The 23825-nt window shown below is 33.8% G+C and overlaps 3 protein-coding genes across 4 annotated transcripts; all 3 read left to right on the top strand.

Annotated features, from left to right (window-relative positions):
- The first annotated feature begins 1782 nt into the window (after positions 1-1782).
- On the top strand, positions 1783-2467 carry LOC121732145. The gene is made up of 2 exons (XM_042121970.1): positions 1783-1969; positions 2253-2467. The coding sequence occupies exons 1-2, from the start codon at positions 1783-1785 to the stop codon at positions 2465-2467; spliced, it is 402 nt and encodes a 133-aa protein (XP_041977904.1).
- A 2535-nt stretch (positions 2468-5002) lies between these two features.
- On the top strand, positions 5003-18490 carry LOC121731152 (5'-AMP-activated protein kinase subunit gamma-2-like). Of its 2 annotated transcripts, none has more exons than XM_042120510.1 (2): positions 5003-5357; positions 16174-18490. In XM_042120510.1, the coding sequence occupies exon 2, from the start codon at positions 16239-16241 to the stop codon at positions 18246-18248; it is 2010 nt and encodes a 669-aa protein (XP_041976444.1). In that variant the 5' UTR covers positions 5003-5357; positions 16174-16238; the 3' UTR covers positions 18249-18490. The 2 variants fall into 2 exon arrangements, with proteins under 2 accessions (XP_041976444.1, XP_041976450.1); XM_042120516.1 differs by lacking the exon at positions 5003-5357 and adding an exon at positions 14772-14885.
- Positions 9848-10249, top strand: LOC121732160 (circumsporozoite protein-like). Its single transcript, XM_042121971.1, has one exon. The coding sequence runs from the start codon at positions 9848-9850 to the stop codon at positions 10247-10249; it is 402 nt and encodes a 133-aa protein (XP_041977905.1).
- Positions 18491-23825: the final 5335 nt, after the last annotated feature.

Below are 23825 nucleotides of genomic sequence, written 5' to 3' on the forward strand. Positions count from 1 at the left end.
AACACTTATGGATGTACAAAGGGTCCGAAATAAATGATGATCATTATTATTATTTTCTTCAGTGTTGTGACCTTGATTTTCAGAAAGCTACTCCAACTCCGCTAAGACTAAAATCTTTGTTTGTTTTTATTGTACTTAAAATATTAAATAAATAATTTTATTCTCATACTTAACAGTGAGTGTGAGCTTTTGTAACTTTCAGTAGCTTGTGAACCTTTTTTGTGTATACAGGGTGTGACAAAAGTCAAAACAAAGTGATAATAGTTTAGGGTGTGTAATGTGTATCCATTACATAATGTTCACTGTGAAATTAGCAGCTCTGGAAAAGTAACTGTTTGTTTTTTAAATTTTTATATGTAGAAATTCATAAAACTTCATTTCATAGAAACATAGAACTCATTTTTCAGTGAACTCCTACAAGTTGGTCATCAACTTTATGAGGGACACGTAATATAACCTCTTAGGAATTATTATCACTTCACACTTATTATTACTTCGTTTTGTTACACCACGTATATTACGTTCACTGAGAAACAAATTCAGTAGACGTAATAAGATAAGTATTTCGTAGTCCTTCGATCGATATTTTGACGTATTACAGCTTTCGATATAACTACGTCATCGATGACAGCCAAAAATAGCGCGTAATGGATTTTTATTCGCCGGCGTCAATCACGGTTTCGGGCGGTATTGTTTCTTTACCTATGAATATAGCATTTCTTTTTCGTAGTTCCTTAGCTGCTTATTATTTCTTTGTCCTATAAAAATGATGTGATTTTAAGGGTGGGTTGCACCAACCTACTTTAACCATAACTGTAACATTAACTATAACTTTAACTACAATGCAAAATGTCAAATCTTTGGTTATTAAGTCAATAATGGACGCCATGTTTAACGATAACATTGAGCTCGACAAGGCTTTAAGTGAACGTGGCGAAAAAAGGAACTAACGCTGTCATCATTTCTCCTTTACCAGCAGCGCCCCCGCCCACGTTCATTTAAAGCCTTGTCGGACCAGCTGTCAGCTGTCAAATTCTGTGGTCATAGTTTAAGCTAGCCTTAACTATAACCATAACTGTAACTATAACCACGCCTCTGGTGCAGTGGGTGCAACCCAACCTAAGGATTTTTTTCTGCTGTAATAAGTCTCTTGGATAACGCTAGTGGCGCGCCGTTGTGGCAGATTCAGGCAACATCCCCCATGTTGCCTGAATCTGCCACAACACACGCAGCTGTACGGTTTACGTTATTCAATCAGTTCAAAAGTGAAAACACGTTAAAAACGTTAATAAAATGGTGGAACGAGGTAGGTACTGTTGTGTCGAGGGGTGCAAAAATTCCCAATCTTGGAATCGTGAATTAACATGAGTTTTATTCGTTTCCGGGACGGATTAATTGGGAAATTTAAAATGAAATGAGTGGATAAAAGCTGTTAGAAGAGTGTAAGTATTATTATGATGATATTATGATCGATAACTAATATCAGCTCTAACTAATATCAATATAAATAAAAAATATGTTAATATCATCAAAACCATATACTCTAAAAGTGTCAGCAGAGTAAAACTAGAAAAGCTAGGAGAAGAGTTTGTAATTGAAAGGGGGGTAAGACAAGGTGACCCGCTATCCCCAAAGTTGTTTATAGCTGTACTTGAAGATATCTTTAAAAAAATCAATTGGAATAATAAAGGCATACTGAACCACAAATTAACACACTTGAGATTTGCAGATGATATAGCTCTAATAAGTGAATCAGCCGAACACTTAGAATCAATGCTAAAAATGTTGAACTTGGAGAGTAGAAAAGTTGGCCTTGAGATGAACGTGTCCAAAACGAAAATCATGTCAAAGAGTGTCAAAAAGGCAATAAAAGTAGAGAACAGCCTGATAGAATACGTAAACGAATACACATACTTGGGAAAACTTGTATCTTTTAATGAAAATAACAACGAAAGTGAAGTAGAAAGACGTATCAGTATAGCATGGAAAAATACTGGGCACAGAAAGAAATCTTAAAGGGAGACTATAGCCTCAATATCAAGAAGACTATAATGGATTCATGCATTCTTCCTAGTCTTGCTTATGCTAGCCAGACATGGGTGTTTATAGAGAAAGTAAAAAAGAAAATTAAATCATGCCAACATGCAATGGAACGTAGCATGCTGAAACTGAGGCAGATACAAAGAATTAGAAACGCAGATATTCGCATGAAATCAAAGATAAAGGATGCTCTTCTCTTTTGCTTAAAACAGAAATGGACTTGGGCTCTCCCGATACAGTGATAACAGGTGGACTTACCTTGCAACCAAATGGCAGGGCCCAAAAGGTAAAAGAAATAAAGGAAGGCCAAAGAAAAGATGGACAGATGGCATCACAAATAGCAGGGAAAAGCTGGATGCAAACTGCTAAAGACAGAGGCAGGTGGAAAGAAATGGAGGAGGCTTTTACCCAGAATGGGGCCACGTAGCAATGAAACAAACAAACTATCGAGAAAAAAGACCATGAATAACAGTCTGCACTGCTATGTGGAATTATAGCTATATAAATAAATAAATTATGATCGATATCATAATATAATATTATAATATACTCCAATTTTTTTGTTTCTGTGCTGTATGTTTTTTTCTAGAACATCTGATAAAAAGTCTGCACAACACTCGAATCTGCAGTGCTTATTTTTTTGGAGGCAAGCAATCTAACGAAAACACCCCAGCTCCCAAAGAAAAATGAAAACTTCTTTCAGAAGTCGCTCTTGTCTACTTAAGGCCAATAATTATTGTGATATTTCTTTTTTTTTCTACAAAGGGGGAAAAATTGTTGGGAGCTGGGCTGTTTTCGTTAGATTGCTTGCCTCCAATAAAAGCACTGCAGAATGACGATAAATAAATAAATATACAGTAAAAATTATACACAATGAATTTAAAAGAATTTAACACAATTTTTTGGCAATTTTTGTTATATAATGGTACGGAACCCTTCGTGCGCAAGTTCAACTCACACTTGGCCGAGTTTTTACATAATAATAATGTAATTAAGACAACACAATAATTTTAAGTTAATTTTATTTAAAAAAAAATATTATTAAAGCGTGTTTTTGTAGTGGCCTTGCCTCATTGCCGGTATGACGAAAACGATATGAAACATCTAAAGATGTGATGACAGCTGGTAAAACGCACCTGAATATTTTTCTCGCATAAAAGATGGAGTAGGTATTTTTGACCAACTTCCAAAAAGGAGGAGGTAATTATTTGTATTTTTTAATTTCTGTTTAGAAAATAAAGGAAAAGGTAGAAACTGTGTAGACCATCAGGACTTGAAAAATCAACGATGAAAATGTAAATGGAGTGGTTAGTAAAATCGCAAATATTTTCTTGGAGGAATAATTTATGCCTTTAAGCGTACAGCTATAGCTATTAGTAGCTATTTTAGCATTAGCAGACTTTTATTTTTTTCTAAAATATATAACTTTCTATAATACGTGGGAGAGCCATGCTTCGGCACGAATGGGCCGGCTCGACCGGATAAATACCACGTTCTCACAGAAAACCGGCGTGAAACAGCGCTTGCGCTGTGTTTCGCCGAGTGAGTGAGTTTACCGGAGGCCCAATCCCCTAATCCCTTCCCTTCCCTACCCTCCCCTATTACCCTATTCCCTCTTAAAAGGCCGGCAACGCACTTGCAGCACTTCTGATGCTGCGAGCCCATGGACACATGGGCGACGGAAGTTGCTTTCCATCGGGTGACCCGTTTGCTCGTTTGCCCCCTTATTTCATAAAAAAAAAAATTAATGTAAACTGTAACTATTGAGTAATAATGTATATTTTTTTAATTATCTATTGTATTAATAATTGCAAATTACTGGCATGTTAATTTGGACATTTTTTGTGTGTAATTTAATTTTAATATTGTACCTAGTATTGTCTGACATAATCTAATTTTTCTTGTAATTTTCATTCTCTCATGTAATAATTAATTGCATTATCTTTTATAGTTGTTAAGTCTTGTCTAATGTTGCGTTGTGTTTTAAAAATAATGTTGTGCATGTCTTTAATTGACATGAATGCTAAATATGGACCTAAATGTTAGTTATTTAAGGAAGCTTGTATTCATTTTGTTGATATGCCAAAAATTAGTACTTAAATAAACTGTATAATATTTCAGCGAAAGATCCATATCACTTACGTAGTAACTATTTACTATTTAGTAATCAGTATTACTATAGTCACATTAATGATGCGTAGGCCGTGGCGGGTTTGTTGTACCTATTTTAAAATTGATTTTTGACAATAGTTATAAAAATCGGTTGAAATCAACACGCACAAATCTCACGTGAGATTTTTCAAAATGTGGGTTTCTTACGTCAGTAGATTTTCTTTCGAACGAATTTGTGAATGATCTTAATCGTATAACGATTACGGTTAGGTACGATTAAATTGAGCATACGTACAATCTGGATGAAACTGACCAAAATTATAGTATTAAGTACAATTTTGTTGAGAAAAAAATTACGTGAAATTTGCTGATGCTGATTAGATGATATTTGAATCGACCCCCTCCCCCCTCTAAGCACCTCACGTTATTTGTGGACGCTCCCTTATTATCTCTGCTGTAATTGCGGACTCTAGCTCCTGTTCGAGCTCCATGACGACATGCTACAGCTCGGGCGTGACTTTTGTGTCATACATGAATTTTATTGCTCCATTTTTATGGAGCGCTCGCTCGGTCACAGCAGAGTACCGTCCATACACGGACATAGATATTAGTGTGATGATGTACTTACATCATTTATTTTATTTCCACTACTCCTGTCAAAGTGTCGTATTCATGAATGTACCCAAATGATTTCATAGAATCTGTTTGTATAAAATATTTAAACTACTTAGTTGATAAGGGACATAATATTTTATCAGTCGCGAGCGTGATCGAATCAGCCCTGAGTCGCGTCATTTACTCAGGTCCGTGTGCGTCCGCCTCGTACGTACGCGCACGCTTGTGTGCGTGCGCGCTCATATTGGTGCGCGAGCGCGGCCGCATTGCCGGCCCGTACGAGAATTATAACGTGAACGCGACTAGTTTGATAGGATGCCGTCAGCCCATGTGTTTGAGCGAGATTGTAAATTGTTATAATTGGGAATGGCGGCCAGTATTCGTCGTACTGTTGATTCTTTTGTTACGAGCCCCGAAGGCGAGTTATATTACGTACGCGCTCTCGTCCAGTGAAATAAGAACCCGAGTTAACTATTGGCACACGCGAGATCATCGCTAGGACGGCTGCATTATGCATATTAGTATTGTATGTGTGTGTAGTGTTCACAAATAGTCGGTGCGAAAGGAGTTCGGATGCAATGATCTCTAATGTGAGTAGACACAGTTTGATATTATTGTCTTGACTCTTGAGTTAACTTGGAGGTTATGTCGAACGCCAGTAACGCGCACGGTCGCACCATATTATCTGTTTATATCTTGCATGACGAGATTTTTTCAATCGACGTAAGCTATATTTGAATATTGAAATATTTAATAAAATGCGGTAAAATAATACTAACTCATAATAATAAACGATCACGCCCTCTAGCTGCAGCATTGTGTACCTATAACTTGAAATATTCTGACCATAAGTAATATATTATTATAGTATAAATAAGTATATTAATTATTTTATGATTATGATTAACACGATAATTCATTCCATCTCAATTCTCGTATTATTATAATCCATTTAAATAATTGTGTGTACTCGTACTGCAACATTGTAACAGCAATTATAGATTTACCTTGAATAATATTCTTCAATAAAGTTGGTAACAATAATATTATTACCTATGTACCTACCTATTCTGCATTTCAGCCTTGAACTCAAAGCAAAAAATTTAAACCGTAAGCAAAGGTTTTGAATATGGAAATTCATAGCATAAATTAGATACATTTACCGCAAGTAATGTTACTAGTTGGTAAACATTCAGCACTATGTATAATATTATTATTTAAGTATATGAAACAATAATAATATTTTACATAGGTGATAGGTGCCTTCGTTATAGAGATGTTGCCTATAAATATGACGAATACGCCTAGTAAAGAATATAGTACATTTTGTCAATAGAAAATATTATATCGAGTAGCACAAACCGTGACCTCAAAAGTCACATGTCGACATCTCTCTGTCTTATTGTAAATTTAATTTGTTTACTTATATTAACATTGCCTGCTTGTCTTAAATTTAATCTACCTCTAGGAAAATTCATTCAGAATATATTGGTCTATGTATAGATTGTATAGTCAGCATACCTACTGTCAATTTACTTTAAGTAATAATTTTCATAAAATTTGGCACAAAAGAAAATATTGTGTAAGAATCATGACGTATCCAGTGGTTTGGCAGTTTCTTGGTGTTCATGACGATTGGTCTCATTAATTACTATAGCCATTAGCTGGTACGTGCGATGTGACTTCAATTCTATTTAACCTACTATTAATTTAGGTACCTCTGTCTTATTTAGATTCATCAGCGTTAGGATATGGGTCGTAAGAATTCAAAGAAATAGAAGAAATAGAGGAAATAAGGTTAAGTAAGTTAAATTCTGTTTGAAACTTATATTCAGGAAAATTTAAGTTTCAAACAGAATAAGTATATTCTTTATCTAACTAAATATATAATTTATATTTAGTTTAATAGATAATACAATATTATCTATTAAATAAAAACTCAATGATAATAATGTTACTTTACATTTAGGTATACAACAAACGAAATATATATTATAATAACGTTTTTACATAATATATTATATAACCAAATGAGGATAATATGATATGTGCGATTATGTTTATTATGTAGTCACTATTTTGAATATCGTTTCAAGAAAACTTAAGTAGGAAGTGGCCTAGGTGTAGTTCGGTCGTCGAACACGTAGAATTTCGGTTAGGGAGATCGCAGACGACAGACTTTTTATGCGATCGAGTCTGCGATCTCCCTTACTGACTTACTGCTCTCGCACGCAAAAATATCGCAGTAGCTATCTTTTCTTGAGTGAAAGAGACTACAATATGAAATTCCGTGTGCCACTTACCTGAGCTATACAAATCAAAAGCCCCGCAGACCGCATATTGTATCGGCTGATATTTTAGTCAGGAGACTACGAAAATACGTTCAAAAAATTCGAGTCAGCCGATTGAAAATCTGCGATCTGCGGGGGCTCTAACTCGACGTTGAAAATAAACAGTTTTGGCGCTTCGTTTCTAATATAACATACCTACTGGTGTTTACAGTCTAAAATTAGAACAAACTAGCATTCCTCCATTTGAAGCACATATGGAAGAACGTTTTAGTAGTGATTAGAATCTGTGATTTTAGAATTATTTAAGTTATAACTTCTAGCTGTATATAGCAGGTACGTCCATAGTTCCTACGACGTTGGTGTTACAATATAGTACTCTGTACTAGGTACCTAGCTATATTATCGCAGTAAATATTATTGTGTTCATGCAGAGACTTCACAAAAGAATAATAATATGGATTTAGTCTAAACAGATAATATTATTTAAATTCAGTTTGCAACCTATCTTTATAATCTAGGAACAATATATAAATGTGGAATAGTAGGGAATAATCGTTTTACTAAAAACTGATTAAACGCTGAATCGACCAGTAAATGGTCTTGATGTTTTAAAATCTATGTCAGCATATAAATTACATACATGAGCGGTGTAAATAAAGTGACAATAAGTAAATAGCAAATGTATGTCGCCGATAAGAACATATTTTTCATATTACAATTGCAGCTTCAAACTGATTAGTGATTAATTACAAATAACAGGCAAATAAACATGAAAAATGTGGCTGTCTGTCTGCCTGTCTGTTACCTCTTCATGACTAACCGCTGAACTGTTTTGATGGTAATGGAAAAACTTTGAGTAACTAGTGGTCATATAACATAATAATATTATGGTCTATGTGAGTCAAATATTCAAGATACATGTACAATACTTAGTTAATTTTAATGTGTACCTATTATGTAAATGAAATATGAATATTTCGCGCATTTGGTGATAAAGTGGCAATGATATCAATTTCGGTTTTTTCCATTTACCTCTTCCGTCCTCAACCAAGGACGAGGGATAGTCATTAACATAAATTAGATTTCATCGTCATCAATCCACATCCGTTTAGCATTACATAAAATTGCATACTTGGACACTAAACCAAATAATAAGCATTCTTGTGTGTGTTATCAGTCCGATATTCGATATCGGGTCCGCGTATTTTGAAAACGCTTCTATGAGAAAATCATGATTCCTAGTAGGTGGTAATTGCTAGGAAATAGTGAAAATAATGAAATACTAGATGATTAGTTTTGTGTCAGTAAAAGTTTAAAGAGCTCACTATTAGTTTACAGTCAGTAGTATTTGAACGATATAATTTAACAATGAGGTTTTATCTTATCGAGGCTTCTCGAAGATAAGTGGGCATTAGAGTGCCACTTATCTTTACTGAGACGGGACTAACTACACTAAGCCGAGATTTTTGAATGACCAACTGGCTTAGTTATTTTGGTGATAAGCTTCAGTTGCAGTGCCAGTCATCTTCACAGTGTTGGTCAGTTTAGTTCTGTGAGTGGTCATTCAAAAACATTTTATCGTTTGATGTAATTTTCTTGTTTGTAAATGTTGCAGTTAATAAGAAGAGAAAATGGAGGACGGATGTGTCGAAGCTGTACCAATTCATAATATAATATATCATACTTATTCTTTACTAACGAACTGTTTAAGCCCACCATTTTCTTTAAATAGTGAATTACATTTTTGTAGCTGCGAGGTAGCGGTTGTTCATTTGTACTTTGTCGGCAGACGGCAAATACTAAAGTGTGAGTCGAGTATCATAGGATACATACTCTTGCTACGTGAGGGGGTTTAGATTTTTGTCACGTAGTCGATTTTACCGAGAGAGACGTCACACTTTTTGACTATCTTCGAATCTGGCGCTCAATGTTGGGTGCTTCTTCACAGTTGGTGGAGCTGAGGCACGTATATTAAAACGTCACTGACAACTTCACCATACTAAAACCAACCAACGGTAACAACGGTGACGGCTACTGTGAGCATGTCTGTGTAATAATAATTAATATTTTCCAAGTCGAACGATCGGCTACCGATCTCATCGAGATCTTCTAAATACGCTGGAAAGATGAAAGTGCCCAAATGTGTGCACAATACATAGGGTGCACTTAATTCTATTCCATCACTCTCTTACATCAGGTGGGATGACTGACCGACACGACCGGTGAGAGAATAATAATAATAATAATAGCTCCCACACCGGTTTCATTGAAACCAGGCCAGCTACGCAGGGGTAATTTTATAGTGCCCAAGTGTGTGCGCAGTACACAAGAGCACTATTCCTTTACTCTCATAACCCAGTGGAACGGAAGACCGACACGACTGGCGAGAGATCAGGCGCTTTACGTTCAGAATTATTGTTTATCAGTGAAAGCAAATCGTTAAATATTTCGTATTTACATATAAACACACAATAAAAATCGTAATTGCAAAAAGTTAATCAATTGTCCAGGTATAACAAAAACGAAAATATTTTTTTTTTTTATGCACGTCGCTACAAGGTTACGTTGTGAAATTTTGATGAACTGTCAAATGTGACCGATTAAAATGCCCCGACTATCATAGTATGAGTATGTCCCTTACACAAACACAGACACAAATACATACACTAACTTCAACTCCAACTATATAACACCAATGCAAACACTAACACCAACTCCAACGCCAACGCCAACTCTAACGCCAATGCTAACATCAATGCCAATACAAACAAACACCAGCACCAACGCCAATGCCAACGCCAATGCCAACGCCAATGCCAACACCAATGCCAATACCAACCAATTCCAGCACCAACACAAACACCAACGCCAGCACCAACGCCAATGCCAACACCAATGCCAACGCCAATGCAAACACCAATGCGAATACCAACCAATTCCAGCACCAACACATACACCAACGGCAGCACCAACGCAAGCACCAACTCCAACGCCAACCCACCACCAACAACTTCAACTCCAACGCCAACGCCATCGCCATCACCAACACCAACGCCACCACCAACACCAACACCAACTCCAGCACCAACGCAAACACCAACTCGGCCACCACCAACACCAACGCCAACTGCAACTCCAACGCCAACGCCAATGCTCTCGCCTTTTTCGAGTCAAAAGAAGAAACTCCCTAGAAATATTCTTTGTCTTTAATTCAGTACAAAAATTATCTGAAAATTCTAAATAACGAGCTTTTGCCCGCGGCTTCGCTCGCGTTAAGAAGTATTATTATATAAAAACTTTCATCCCCTATTTTAACCCCTTGCAGGTGGAATTGATCAATGCCTAAATCATAATATCTACCTGCATGCCAAATTTCAGCCCGATCGGTCCAGTGGTTTGGGCTGTGGGTTGATAGATCACCATGTCAGTCAGTCACCTTTGAGTTTTATATATATACTAGCTATTTGACAGAGCTATGCTCGGTATTCGATAAAACACGAATAAAATGACATTTTCTAAAAATGATTCCTAGCTAGATCGATTTATCGCCCCCGAAACCACCTATATACTAAATTTCATGAATATCGTTGGAGCCAATTCCGAGATTCCAATTATATATTTATATATATACAAGAACTAGCTGTTGCCCGCGACTTCGTCCGCGTGGACTTCAGTTTATAGCGCGCGATGTCAACAAAATTGGTGTCAAAAGCTTTTATAAAAAAAACCCTGGTACCCCTTAAATCAAAACAGCTGTGCAGTGTGCACATAATATTTCATTTTTTTAAATTAAACTTTACTTATATATTATGTCAAATTTTAAAGCTTATTTAGCCCCCCAATTACACAACTTTATCCATAAACTATTTATCATTGATAGGTTTAAGGTTACGTCACTGTATATAATATAATGTACTGACTTATTAAACATCGTAAAAAAGAAATAACAATTGAAAAAAACGAAACTGTAATATATGATGATACCACCTCTTATAGAAAGATGTTGGGCAAGCGTTAGCGCGATGTAAGAGACGCACGGCGCCATCTAGTATGAATTTTTGGAACTAACTTAATTTGAACAAATTTTCGTATTTTCACCACCTTACAATCCTTTTTTCCAGTAAAAAAGTAGCCTATGTCCTTTCTCAGGCTTTAGACTATCTGTATACAAAATTTCATTACAATCGGTTCGGTAGTTTTGGCGTGAAAGCGAGACAGACAGACAGACAGACAGAGATACTGCCGCATTTATAATATTAGTATAGATTGCTCGTTTAAAGTTATAAGATCGATAGATTTGGACATAGTAAGGCAATTTCGTTAAAAGAAGAGGTAACTTTGGGATTTTTTTCTATCGAGTGAAGTTCATGACATCGTGTAATAGAATATAAATTCCACTGTGTTAGATCCTTAACTAACACATATATTTTTTATTATTACATTACTATATTTTTATGTCTCCTGTCACTTTTAAGTCTTGAAAATCTTCCGTTTCTGGGAATACAGGGCCTTAAGTTGGTAATCCCGAAGTGTAAGTACAATTATAATTTGGGTACGAACATTCCCGCTGCAGGTGCGCGGATGTCGTCGTCAGCGAGCGCGTGGCATCCGAATCAATTACCCGTAATGACACTATCCTGTTACGCTTAAATAATAATCAAGAGAAACGCTCGTCATTTTCAGGGTCCCCTTGTTGTGTAGAACTTACTAGTTTTTACCTATTACAACGGCCACTAAGGGCCACTGGCGCTAAAGAAAGTTAAAGTTAACGCTATAATATATTCTGTGGCTATATTAATATTTTCATACCAATCACAAAATATATAAGTATAAGGAAGAAGAGATTTATGATATTATTTAATCCAGATTTAACCGTAAGCCAAACAGGAACGAGTAGGCCAAAATCTGTGATTTTAGCCGCCGTACTCAGAGACATTTAATTACGATTAACTTTCAATTTAATGGAGAGTTTGACAGACAATGTATGGGGCTTATGTCAAAATTTTGAATTAATTACATTTAAGTAATTAATGTTCCACTCAGTGCGGCAGTTAAAGTTCAATATCTAATTCAGCGTTAGATTTTCTTAAACTTGAACGTTTTTTAAGCATCACTAATCGTTATAAAAAAAATACCTCGAGAAGGTAATAATTACGTCATTCGGTAGCACATTATGTATATGGGTTCGTTGTTCGAGTTACCGAAATGCAGATTAGAAGAAACTGACCGACCCACGAGAGCCGCTTAGGTCATCGCAAACATTGGGTTAATGTAAGCAAACACGAGCCCAGACATAATGGAGACTACTGCTGTGAATTTAACACCGTTGAAATTTATTATCGGTATCCAACTTAAAATACTGAATTTTCCAAGTAACCGTCTACAAAAGCTGACAGAGGCAATGTATCATTCTGTTACAAAGTTTAAATGGATATTTTCTTGATAAGAATCTAAGGTTTTCTTCACTCCAATACAGTTATATTAATAATAATATAAACACTGTTATCGGCTTCGGTTCTTTACGGTATGTAATTAAACCTTTTATACTGATGTGCTTTGAAGTAATTCGACAGTTACGAAGATTCGTCGAATTTAATTAAATCCACAAATTGATTTTGACATTTAATTAACAGTGATTTAAAATCTTAGGGAATATTGAATTTGCCGCAGCACGGGTCAGCTGCTCATTACACTTGAATATTAGAATGTCACAACTTATTAACTCATTGATGAACGGCTGACCTGTGCTTTTATGTTGCATAATGCAAGATTTAACACGTGAGCTATCGACCCGTACTTTAAAAAGGCCGTTTCTACTCTCGTGCTGCTATTAATCAAGCGTTACCGTTCTCCACGAATATTATTAACACGGGGGAAGTATTGATCGCGCCCTCTCCCCCCCGCCTACGTCACCGTTCGCCGCCTACGCGAAACCGTGACGTCGTAATCGGTGACGAAACATGACGTCACGGATTCACGCATGCCCAATACGCCCCGACGAACGAGCTATATTAAGAAATATTCGCCGATCAAACATAGTGACGTAACGCGGGAAAGATGTCGTCCGTGATAATTGTTTAATCAAGTTAATTCGATGTTCCTTAAAATTTTCAAAGGTGTCTCCGAGGTGCTACTTTTATAGAGATATTATTAAATTGATAAAGGTTACTGTGTGGGTGTTAATATCGTATAGAAAATAGAGTTCATCATGGTTAAATTCATATCAAATGGTTAAGGTATAGAAGGGAAAGATAATTGCATTATCTTGTCGCCTTCAAAAGAAAAAAAAAATTAATAGAGTAGGTAGGTTACTGATATTGATGTCTTTTTTTGGATTCCGTACCCAAAGGGTAAAAACGGAACCCTATTACTAAGACTTCGATGTCTGTCCGTCTGTCTGTCTCCAGGCTGTGTCTCAAGTACCGCTATAGCTAGACTTCTGAAATTTTCGCAGATTATGTAATTATGTTGCCACACTAAAAACAAAATATTATTAATATTTATGGAGGGCTCCCATACAACAAACGTGATTTTTTGGCCTTTTTTGCATTTAGGTGCTTGGGCAGGTAGGCACTTGAAATATTAACAAAGTCCTCAATCATATTTGTTTTTAATAATTGGTAATAAAATCAAAATAAATTAAGTATATAAGGTGGGTTCCCATACAAAAAAAATCAAAATTTTTGGCCTAATTTGGCTCTATAACCGTATGAAACCCTTCGTTTGCGAGTCCGACGCGCACTTGGCCGATTTTATTTTAATTCCTAGAAGCTCGGAGAGTGTGCGAAAGTTAACAGATAATTTAAAGTTAAAAGATTAAACAGATTTTTAGTACGGTAGACATCATGTGATAAGTTGATATATTATTAAATAATAGAAATTGTGTAATAATATAATAATAGAAATTGTGTAATATACATAACTTAAAATATATATTGTTGTTAACAAAAAGGTACATCTTACGAAGTAAAATACCTTATGGCTTAAATGAGAAGTTTTATTTATTTAGGGCATATTTTATTTTTATCATTATTATTTTGTATTAATAAATTACTAAGTTTATGTACATAATATGACATTCAGTTAAATATTATTAAGTAATACTTTTTCTGTTTGAAAGTATTTATTTTGATATTTAAATAATTAATTTAAATGTAAAGAATGTTCTTCATTTCTTTAAACCTTTTTGCTTTAAACTCAATTTTATATTAGTCTATTCCAAATTTCTATCAATACTTGCCTTATTTAAATAATTTATAATTTCAATTACTTCACTATAATTGATAGCTTAGAACTAACTGTACTTTCGAAATTTGATCTGGAAACTGGAAAGTGGAAACCTATATTTTCATTAAAAATAAAATCATAATAGAATGACAATCCATTCATAACATATGTTTATTATTCGTACTTAGTATAAAAATTTAGAACACGGATCAAAATATATAAGCAGTCTGAGATATTCACAAATAGTATTATTATTAACTATAACAATACATTATTACATTACAATACAATAATGTTCTAATCTTGAAAACAAATGACATCTTTTATAACAATCAATTAACTGACTAGATGCAGAACAGACAGATGTTTTTACAGTGAACATGAATACAACCCCTCATTTTTAACCCGCTTCCATCACCCGCCGCTAGATGTCACTCTCATTCTGTCAAAACCAAAATGGCGTGCATTTCACGTCTGACGTGAAATCGACGCAATGTCTGTGAAATAATATTAATTTGAAAGTTTAGTTTAAATTCAGTTTATTAATAACACGGCCTACAGAAAATGTTGATAGACAAGAGAAATGCTGATTAAATACAGGTATGAAGTGACATTCAACCGGCAACTACCGTTTAGTTCAAGTAGTTGAGAGTATTGATTTGTCGCAAAACGCACATACCACCTAAATACAACGATGACATAATTCTTTTTATGAACTTACTTATATTTTAAATACATATTTTGATTGCTGGCGTCCCGTACAACTAGTTCCGATTTTAGAATACCTTATAACAATAATGATTAGACTTATATTCATGATAGATTTTAAATAGTTGTGGTGCATGATGATTACATATTATGTACTGCACCGGGTTGCTTAGCAACTCATTGACCTTCAATTGTATTATTATTGAATAGTGTTGTTACTACTTTAATATTTTTTTTTATGTTTGTTAATAAATAATCGGCCAAGTGCGATTCGTACTCGCGCACGAAGGGTTCCGTACCGTTATAAAGAAAAAATAGGCTCAAAATTGTGTTTTTTGTATGGGAGCCCACCTTAAATCTTTATTTTATTATAATACTAGCTGTTGCCCGCGACTTCGTCCGCGTTAACATAGTATAATAACAAAGATGGATAGTACGCTGACAAATATGAAAAAAGTATAATATAACCTCCTCCTTTTTGGAAGTCGATTAAAAAGTAGCCTAAGTTACACCTTACTACATCAGCTATCTACCTAAAAATTTTCCCGTCAAAATAGCTCCAGCCGTTTCAGAGATTAGCCGGAACAAACAGACAGACAGACAGACACACAGACAAAAATTGTAAAAAATGTTGTTTTGGTGTATGTATCGTATATAGATTCATATGCATGTAGTAAAAACCGCTTCTTTCAATATTACAAACAGACACTCCAATTTTATTTATATGTATAGATGTATAGATAAAGATGTATAGATTATTATTAATTATTAGAGTACACATATAAATAAGGGCTTTGTGAAAATTTCAAGTGCTTCCTGTTGCCATTATTGATTACGAGCAAAAAAGGCCAAAAAAATTACGTTTGTTATATGGGAGCCCCCCTTAAATATTAATTTTGTTTTATTTTTAGTATTTACTGTTATAGCGACAACAGAAATACACAATCAGTGAAAATTTAGTTATAGCGGTTTTTGAGATACAGCCTGGTGACAGACAGACAGACAGACGGACAGACATTGAAGTCTAAGTAATAGGGTACTGTTTTTACCCTTTAAAAAAAAAATTGGGTATGAAACCCTAAAAAGGATATTATTATTAATAACTTTAAGTTTTTTAAAGTTTAATTAGCTCATTAAGATACATTTCAGTATTTTAAAAGTATTTTTTTTTCTTTTTCAGGTACATCACATGGATTATGGTTCATCTTAAAAAATATAGTAAAATTCAACAATTAACAAATTTTAATGGATCCCATATTAGAAAATGAATCTGCGTCGTTGGAGTCTCCGAGCAAACATGGCAAAGCTAAACATAGGAACAGAAAGAAGAAAAATCAATTCAATACACCAATTAATGAGGGTCAAACTGTTGTTGGTTCGAAGAAAAAATTCGTAGTCACAACTTTATCTTCTTCTGAAAGCAAAGATGTTGAACCAGAAAATTATCAACAAAGTAACGTTCATACTGTTCATTTCGGAACCCGTGGGGCTGAGTCACAAAGGCCTCATGTTAGGTCAATTTTTAAAGATCGTGCAGCTGATACATCAAGGCCTTCTAGTGCAGAAAGAGATTCTGGAAGTAAGAAGGAGTATGAAACATTTCATGGAACATCATCTAGTCCTCGGAGTTCAATATTTGACATATTTAAAATTAGGAGAAAGAGTGATTCCAAAAAGCATCAGTCACTTATTCAAAATGTCAAAGGAGCTTTGGCTAGCACTAGTAAATCCACTGAGGCACCGGAGGCTAGCACAAAACAAGAGCCTGGCTCTGAGGAAGCCAAAGAGTCCCATAAGAAATATTACTACACTGTTACTGGAGTTTCCTCTAGAAAATATAGTCCAATTACTAGGGTTATGGATATATTTAGGAGTAAGCCACAAACGCAAGCAGACCAAAGTACACCCGAAGTATCCAAAAAGAAGAGTACGAAACAAGCTCGCCGGTCATCTATAGGAACTACATCGCCCACTTACCATAAAAATTCATATGCTTCATTAGATCCTGGACAAGCAAAACAGTTATTTAGAGAAATTCGAGGCTTACCAAAGTATGATCCATATCTGTCAATAGTACAAATATCTATAGGCGGGCGAGATAAAACGCGGCTATTGTTAAATTTCTTTAAATATCATAAGTGCTACGAAATCTTACCAAAATCTGCTAAAGTTATTATATTTGACACTCAATTTTTAGTTAGAAAAACGTTCCCAACGTTAGTATCGCATGGAATTCGGTCGGCACCCCTTTGGGACGCTAATAAAAAATTACTTGTAGGAATGATTACTGTGACTGATTTTATAAGGATACTTTTGCATTTTGATGCAGAAGGTTTATCAATGGATGACTTAGAAAAACACACACTTCATAATTGGAAGAAAATATTGCGACCTTCGAGAAAACCTCTATGTAGTGTAAGTCCTGATCAGTCTTTACATGAGGCAATTAACTTACTGAACCAGAATCGAATACATCGACTTTTAATGATAGATCCCACGTCAGGAGACGTATTGTACATACTATCTCATAAAAGAATTCTAAGATTCTTATTTGTTTATCTCAATGAATTTCCCGAGTTAACGTTTTTCCATAAAACACTTGTAGACTTAAAAATAGGCACTTTTGATGATATTATATCCGTCACTGACAACACTACTATCAAGGAAGCTTTTCAGCTACTCTTAGAAAAAGATGTATCGGCTTTACCATTGTTAGACGAAAATGGTACTCTTATAAGTGTTTATGCTAAATATGAAGTATTAAACTTAGTAAGTGAGAAATTATATTTAAATTTGTCTTTGACGATCGGTGAGGTGAGACATAAAAAGAAAGACTGGGAAGAAAAGTTACAGAAATGTTTTTCGAGTATTACATTATATGAGGCCTTAGAAGTTATAGTTAGAACTGAAAGCCATCGACTATTGTTAGTTAATAAGGAGAATAAGCTTATTGGAATCGTTTCACTGTCGGATATATTAGTATATTTAAATAGGATTATACCTAGTGAAAAGAAAACTTCTTCGTTGCAAGAGATTTTCCGACCTCTAGAAGTAAACAAGGTACCGGAATCTGTTAAAGAGAGTGAGAGTGAGGTAATATCCATAGAAATACCTCAAATAGAAGTGAACAATGTACCTGAGGCAAAAGAAGCCACCGTTTCGGAACCTGTTGATGGTCAAGAAAAAGTATTAGAAAATATTTCTATGAGTGAAGTGGAAGAAACTAGTCCAAATGAAGAGTCCCACGACGAATAATACATAAAAGCGTTCTTTAAATATAAATAATCCACTTGTTAAATATTCTCGTAGGAAGTTTTTAAACAATATTATAATTAAATAAAAAACGCGAGTTCGGCTATCACGTAAATTTTCCATGCTTTTTGCTTGTAAAATGAGATACTGAAATCTTAACTTAATCAATAATAATAATATAATAGTTGCGTCGATACCACGTCAATGCCTTATTTATTGTTTAATCCATTATTATATAATAATAAAACGCTAAAACTTAATAAATTATTTTAGCATTTTTGTTGTTTTATTTTTTTATAACAAAGTTTAAATGTTAGTCCCTACTCCATTTGCATAATAATTTTGAAGTCAGTCAGTGCAGAAATCCTAAAATAGTACAAACAATCATGAAATTTTTGCTAACAATTGCATAGAAATCAAACTAGGTCTAACGTTAAAGATATCTGGCAACGACTTTTGAGTAGAGAAATAGTACAGGCTTAACCAAATTGAAAAAGAAAATATTTGGAGATGAATGTCTGGTTTCTGAAGTTTTTTGACATAAATTTATTCTACTAACGTTTTTTATTAACTAACCCCAAAATGTGTTAACATTTTGGGACAACAGCGCGCTGTTTAGTAAATTAATTCCTGTAAAAGAAAAACTAAACAAAACCGGACATTAAAATTGTTTTATAATTTTCCTAATAATGTTACATAGTATTAATTGCTTTTACATTGAAAGTCGGTTTTCATTTTTTGGGTTTCGTACCTAAAGGGTAAAAACGGAACCCTATTACTGAGACTTCAATGTCTGTCCGTCTGTCTCCATGCTGTATCTCAAAAACCGCTATAGCTAGACTTCTCAGATTTTCACAGATTGTGTATATCCCTTGCCGTTATTACATTAAATACTAAACATAAAATAAAGTTAAATATTAAGGGAGGCTCCCATCATTACAACAAACGTAATTTTTTTTGGCCTTTTTTGCTCATAGTCAATAAAAGCACCAGGTAGGCACTTGAAATTTCACTAAATCCTTAATTTTATTTGTACTTAAATAATTACTAATAAAATAAAATGAAATGAAAAATTAAGGGGGGCTCCCATACAAAGAACACAATTTTTGCCTACTTTCGCTCTATAACGGTACGGAACCCTACGTGCGCGAGTCCGACTCGCACTTGGTCGATTTTTTGTTTAATTGAGAAATCTTAGTTACAATTCGTCATTATTCTTATTCATTAATAGTTTATTAAAAAGAAAAAAAAAATAGTAGGTACATTTTCCCTTCTATTCTAGTACCAATAATTTCTATACTCATTGTTTTTAAACATTTTATTATTTATTTAATCAATTTAACATTTTTTTAAATAATAATATATTTAGTAACAAACTAACAACGACAGAAATAAATTACTTATGTAATAAAGTTTTTTAGGATAAAAAATCTGAAGAAGAAAGGAATAGGTAGGTATTTAATTAGGTTGCTAGTCGCTATATTTAGTTTCTTTTATTGAACATTTATGTAATTTATTACTTAATAAATTTATGAAGTTTCAGCTAAAAGTATCGACATGTAACGCATTCTATTCGGAACGTGCACGTCAGTAATGACATATTTCAAATGAAGTTTTAGGGGCATGTGTCAAAAAATAAACAACAAGAGTTTGTTTATTTTGTAAATATTAAGGAAAAAAAAAAAAAAAATATATATATATATATATATATATATATATATATATATATATATATATATATATATATATATATATATATATATATATATATATATATATATATATATATATATATATATATATATATATATATATATATATATATATATATATATATATATATATATATATAGAACAATAATTAATGGTATTTGGTTAAAAACTACTTGCGGAAAATGAATATAATCATAAAAATCTGGTTTTGAGAGCGTAAACTCAATAAGTTTCAAGGCCCAATCTATGCTAAAAGGAAATAAATTGGTATTAGCAGGACATGTAAGGGATGTAGAAGAGCTAAGAACTAATGGCAATGTTATTTAATACGAGCTAATATAATTCGCCGAACATCGGTGACTTTAGCACCCTATAAAAGAAGTTCAAACGTAAGTACTCAACCAACCAAAAAACGTAACTAAACATTTGGATAAAGCAAGTCTAAACATTTTTATTCATTCTTACAGATAGATAATAATGATCGGGTTGTTGCTGGAGTAAAATGCAGCTGCGCTTATAACCAGAGCGGCAAGTGCAAACATATTGCTGCTTTAATCAGTAACAAAAATACGAGCAATACTTTATACTTGAAAAAAAAAAAATGTAATGTTTTTAAAAATCTTATTTTTATTTATATTTGCTAAAACACTGCAAACATTCTTCATTTTTCTGAGTTACACTTTCAATCAATGAGTTTCTAAAATAGTAACATAGAATATCATTGCTTTCACTATGGATTCCTAATCGAGCAATATCATAAGTCCTTTCGCTTTCCTCTTGAGAGTAAGTACTCGTTTTATTTTGCTCAAAATGGGGGCATAATAATTTTAACTTTTTTACCCCTTTCATCTAAAACTTGCTTACTTGAAAAACCTTTTTGATTCAAAACTCTATCTCCAGCTTCTAAAAGATCAGTTAAATCAGTATGTAGTATCTGGTTTATCGTCATATTTTGTGAGTCACTATTTCTTCCACCTAATACTTTGGATTTAAATTAAATATTCTATGAAACTATCACTGTAAGTTTTGTCGTCGGGTTATGGATACCATGGTGATCCATCATTCATCAACACTAAAATAATAGTTAGGTAGTCAATTAATATCTTTATAAAATGCAACTCAAATAAAATTGACTTGACTGATAATGCAATTTTAGGCTATATCGAATCACATACTTTTTCATTTTTACAGCAGCTATCCATTTATATCTGATCTAATTTCCTAGCGGATTTAGGAAAAACATTAAATTTGTATACTGACTACCTATTTCTGCTGTTATTTTTGCAGTCTACGATACAAAAACAATTAAGACCAATTTCTAAAAATTTCGAAACCAGATTGACAAGTTTGTTTGACTATTAGCTGAGCCTCTTTTTTTGCATATTTTTGCCGTGGCAAGCGCGGCAATCGCTTTGTTTACCCCCTCCACCCACTTCGCACGCTCCGAATAGCTACTGCATTTAATTATTAAAATAAAACGAAACGCACTTTAATTAAAGCCAATACAAGGGGCCAACGCATTGAGCCAAGGTATTGGGCCAACGAGTAGAGTTTGGAATGTTTGGAATCAACTAGACCTTAACATGTTGGCCTATTGCGTTGGCTGAATATATTGGCCCAATGTGTACAGCGGGCTTTATAATAATACAAATAAACATATCGTTACAGTTTGAATTTGCAAACAATGATAGAATAGGCTGCGCTCCGTTATCTACTTGTGTGCATTGTTGCGTATGGAGACAAAAAACTGGAATCGATTGAGTAGGTATTCTATTGGAATTAGCATGTGGACCAGGCGGCCCACTCAAACCGGTCACACTTGGCACTCACCAGTTACCGACTAAATAAATATGGAAACTTGTCGTACGATTGTCACAAATACCTACACACTATCAGACTTCATAATAATAATTAGGGGAAAACTTGTCGATGAAAATGTTTCGACATTTTCATGGACAATGTTTACCACCACCGCACAACCTCAAAGTGAAATAATAATTATGATATAATATATCTCATGTTTTAAAGCAATTTTTTCAGTTAGGTTACGTTATAGGTAGTATGGGAGCCCTAGAACATTTTTTTTATTACTTTCAAGCAATTTTTTTGTGAGTAGCTTCATTTTGATTAGACAAACAACATTTTTTAGTAGCGAAAAATCTCGAAAGTGGTAGCTAGCAGAGATAGACAGGATTTCTATTTTCATACTTTGAATGGTCCTAAAATATGGACTGTTTTATTTCAAATAGGACAATGTTACTCTTACATTATATGATTACTTATTAAATATTAATCTATCAATATACAAAAAAAATGATTACTAACATTACCTATCAAAAAATCATAGTAGGTACGGCAAGGAAAATTTTACCAATCCAACTTTATGTCAAACTCGTGTAAACAAAGCTGTTTTTAATATTCATGAGTCTGATTTTCATAATTAATGGTCATAATAGATGTCTTGTTAATTGTTATCTTTAACTTCAATCATTCAGCATATTACTTTTAAAAAGACATAAGTACATTCTAAACGCTAACATGTGAATTAATATTTTTATTCTTCTTTTAGTAAGTATTTTTATTATATTCAATTGCAAGTTAGATCGAGGTAAGAAATATAAGAGATAACCTCTGGAGTATCATATTTCTATAACATAACAGATGAACTATGGTAATATGGATACGTGTGTCGTGTATGCTCATTTTAAGTTAGCCAGCAAAAACTTTGTCAAGGAACTTACCTATGTGTGCTTTTAATTGTCGTTTGTTTGTCTAAGCTCTAAAAAGCGCAGTAGACTACCGACGTTTGGTATTCTTTACGTGGTCAGACTTACCAACGCATATTATGTATTGTAATTTTATATTTATTATGTATTTATTCTGATGAATCCGATTTGAATCTCGCAAAAGATTTAAGGATATATTCCAATAAAATATTATTAAAATAATAGTGAACGTTCACGAGACAAAAAAATACCACGTCGAAAATGAATATTCAAGGTCGAATACATTTTACTAACTGGTTAAGTTGTAAAATAAAAATACGCAAACGACATCCAGCTTGGATACACATAAAATTGTTGAAAGTTAAGATGTTTTTGCAAATCATAATAATTAGCATATTAATGGACGCAACAGACTAGAGGTTGTTCAGTGGACGGTCGCAAATCTACACTCAGACACCCACGAGGTCACATAAGTTTTATTTTTTATGAATTAATTAATTCAACCGGGATCTAAGTCTAAGTCTAATATGCAGAATACATTATGTCACAATACCTTAAATCCGGCGCTAAAAGTTACTGTCGATGCATACTATATTTCTAATATATTTCAGGTATCTATGTATGCTATATTATATACGCTACTATGACATAGTAATAATATGGATTAGTATTATCGTTATCATTAACCACACAATGTGGTCCGTTAGTAACGGTAGCCATTAACATGGGTAGGCCGACTATTTTCGATATTCAAATCAAATATAAAACCTCAATAATTATGTACTGACATAACATCTTAATAGCTGCCAATTATTTATTCTAAGAAAAATGTTCGAATATTTTGTTCTTTCGTAGTTCGTAAGTAAATACTGAGTCATTCGTGTTAGTTGAACAAACTAACTTACTAAACTATATTTTTAGATATGATTTGTTAGATGGGATAACAAAACGCCTCTTCTAGGAAAACTACTACATACTAATTGCTACTATAATTTAATTAGTAGCAAAATTTATAGTTGTCAGGTCCGATTGTTGCTGCGGCTGCCCGGCCACCGACATCCGGTCGGGCAAAATCACGGTAGGCCCCAGGGGCGCACGGAGTGTGTGGCTCCATGTCCCCACGGATGCCGTCAAGAAGTTA

This window comes from Aricia agestis, chromosome 1 (assembly GCF_905147365.1).
Source record: "Aricia agestis chromosome 1, ilAriAges1.1, whole genome shotgun sequence".
NCBI lineage: Eukaryota > Metazoa > Arthropoda > Insecta > Lepidoptera > Lycaenidae > Aricia > Aricia agestis.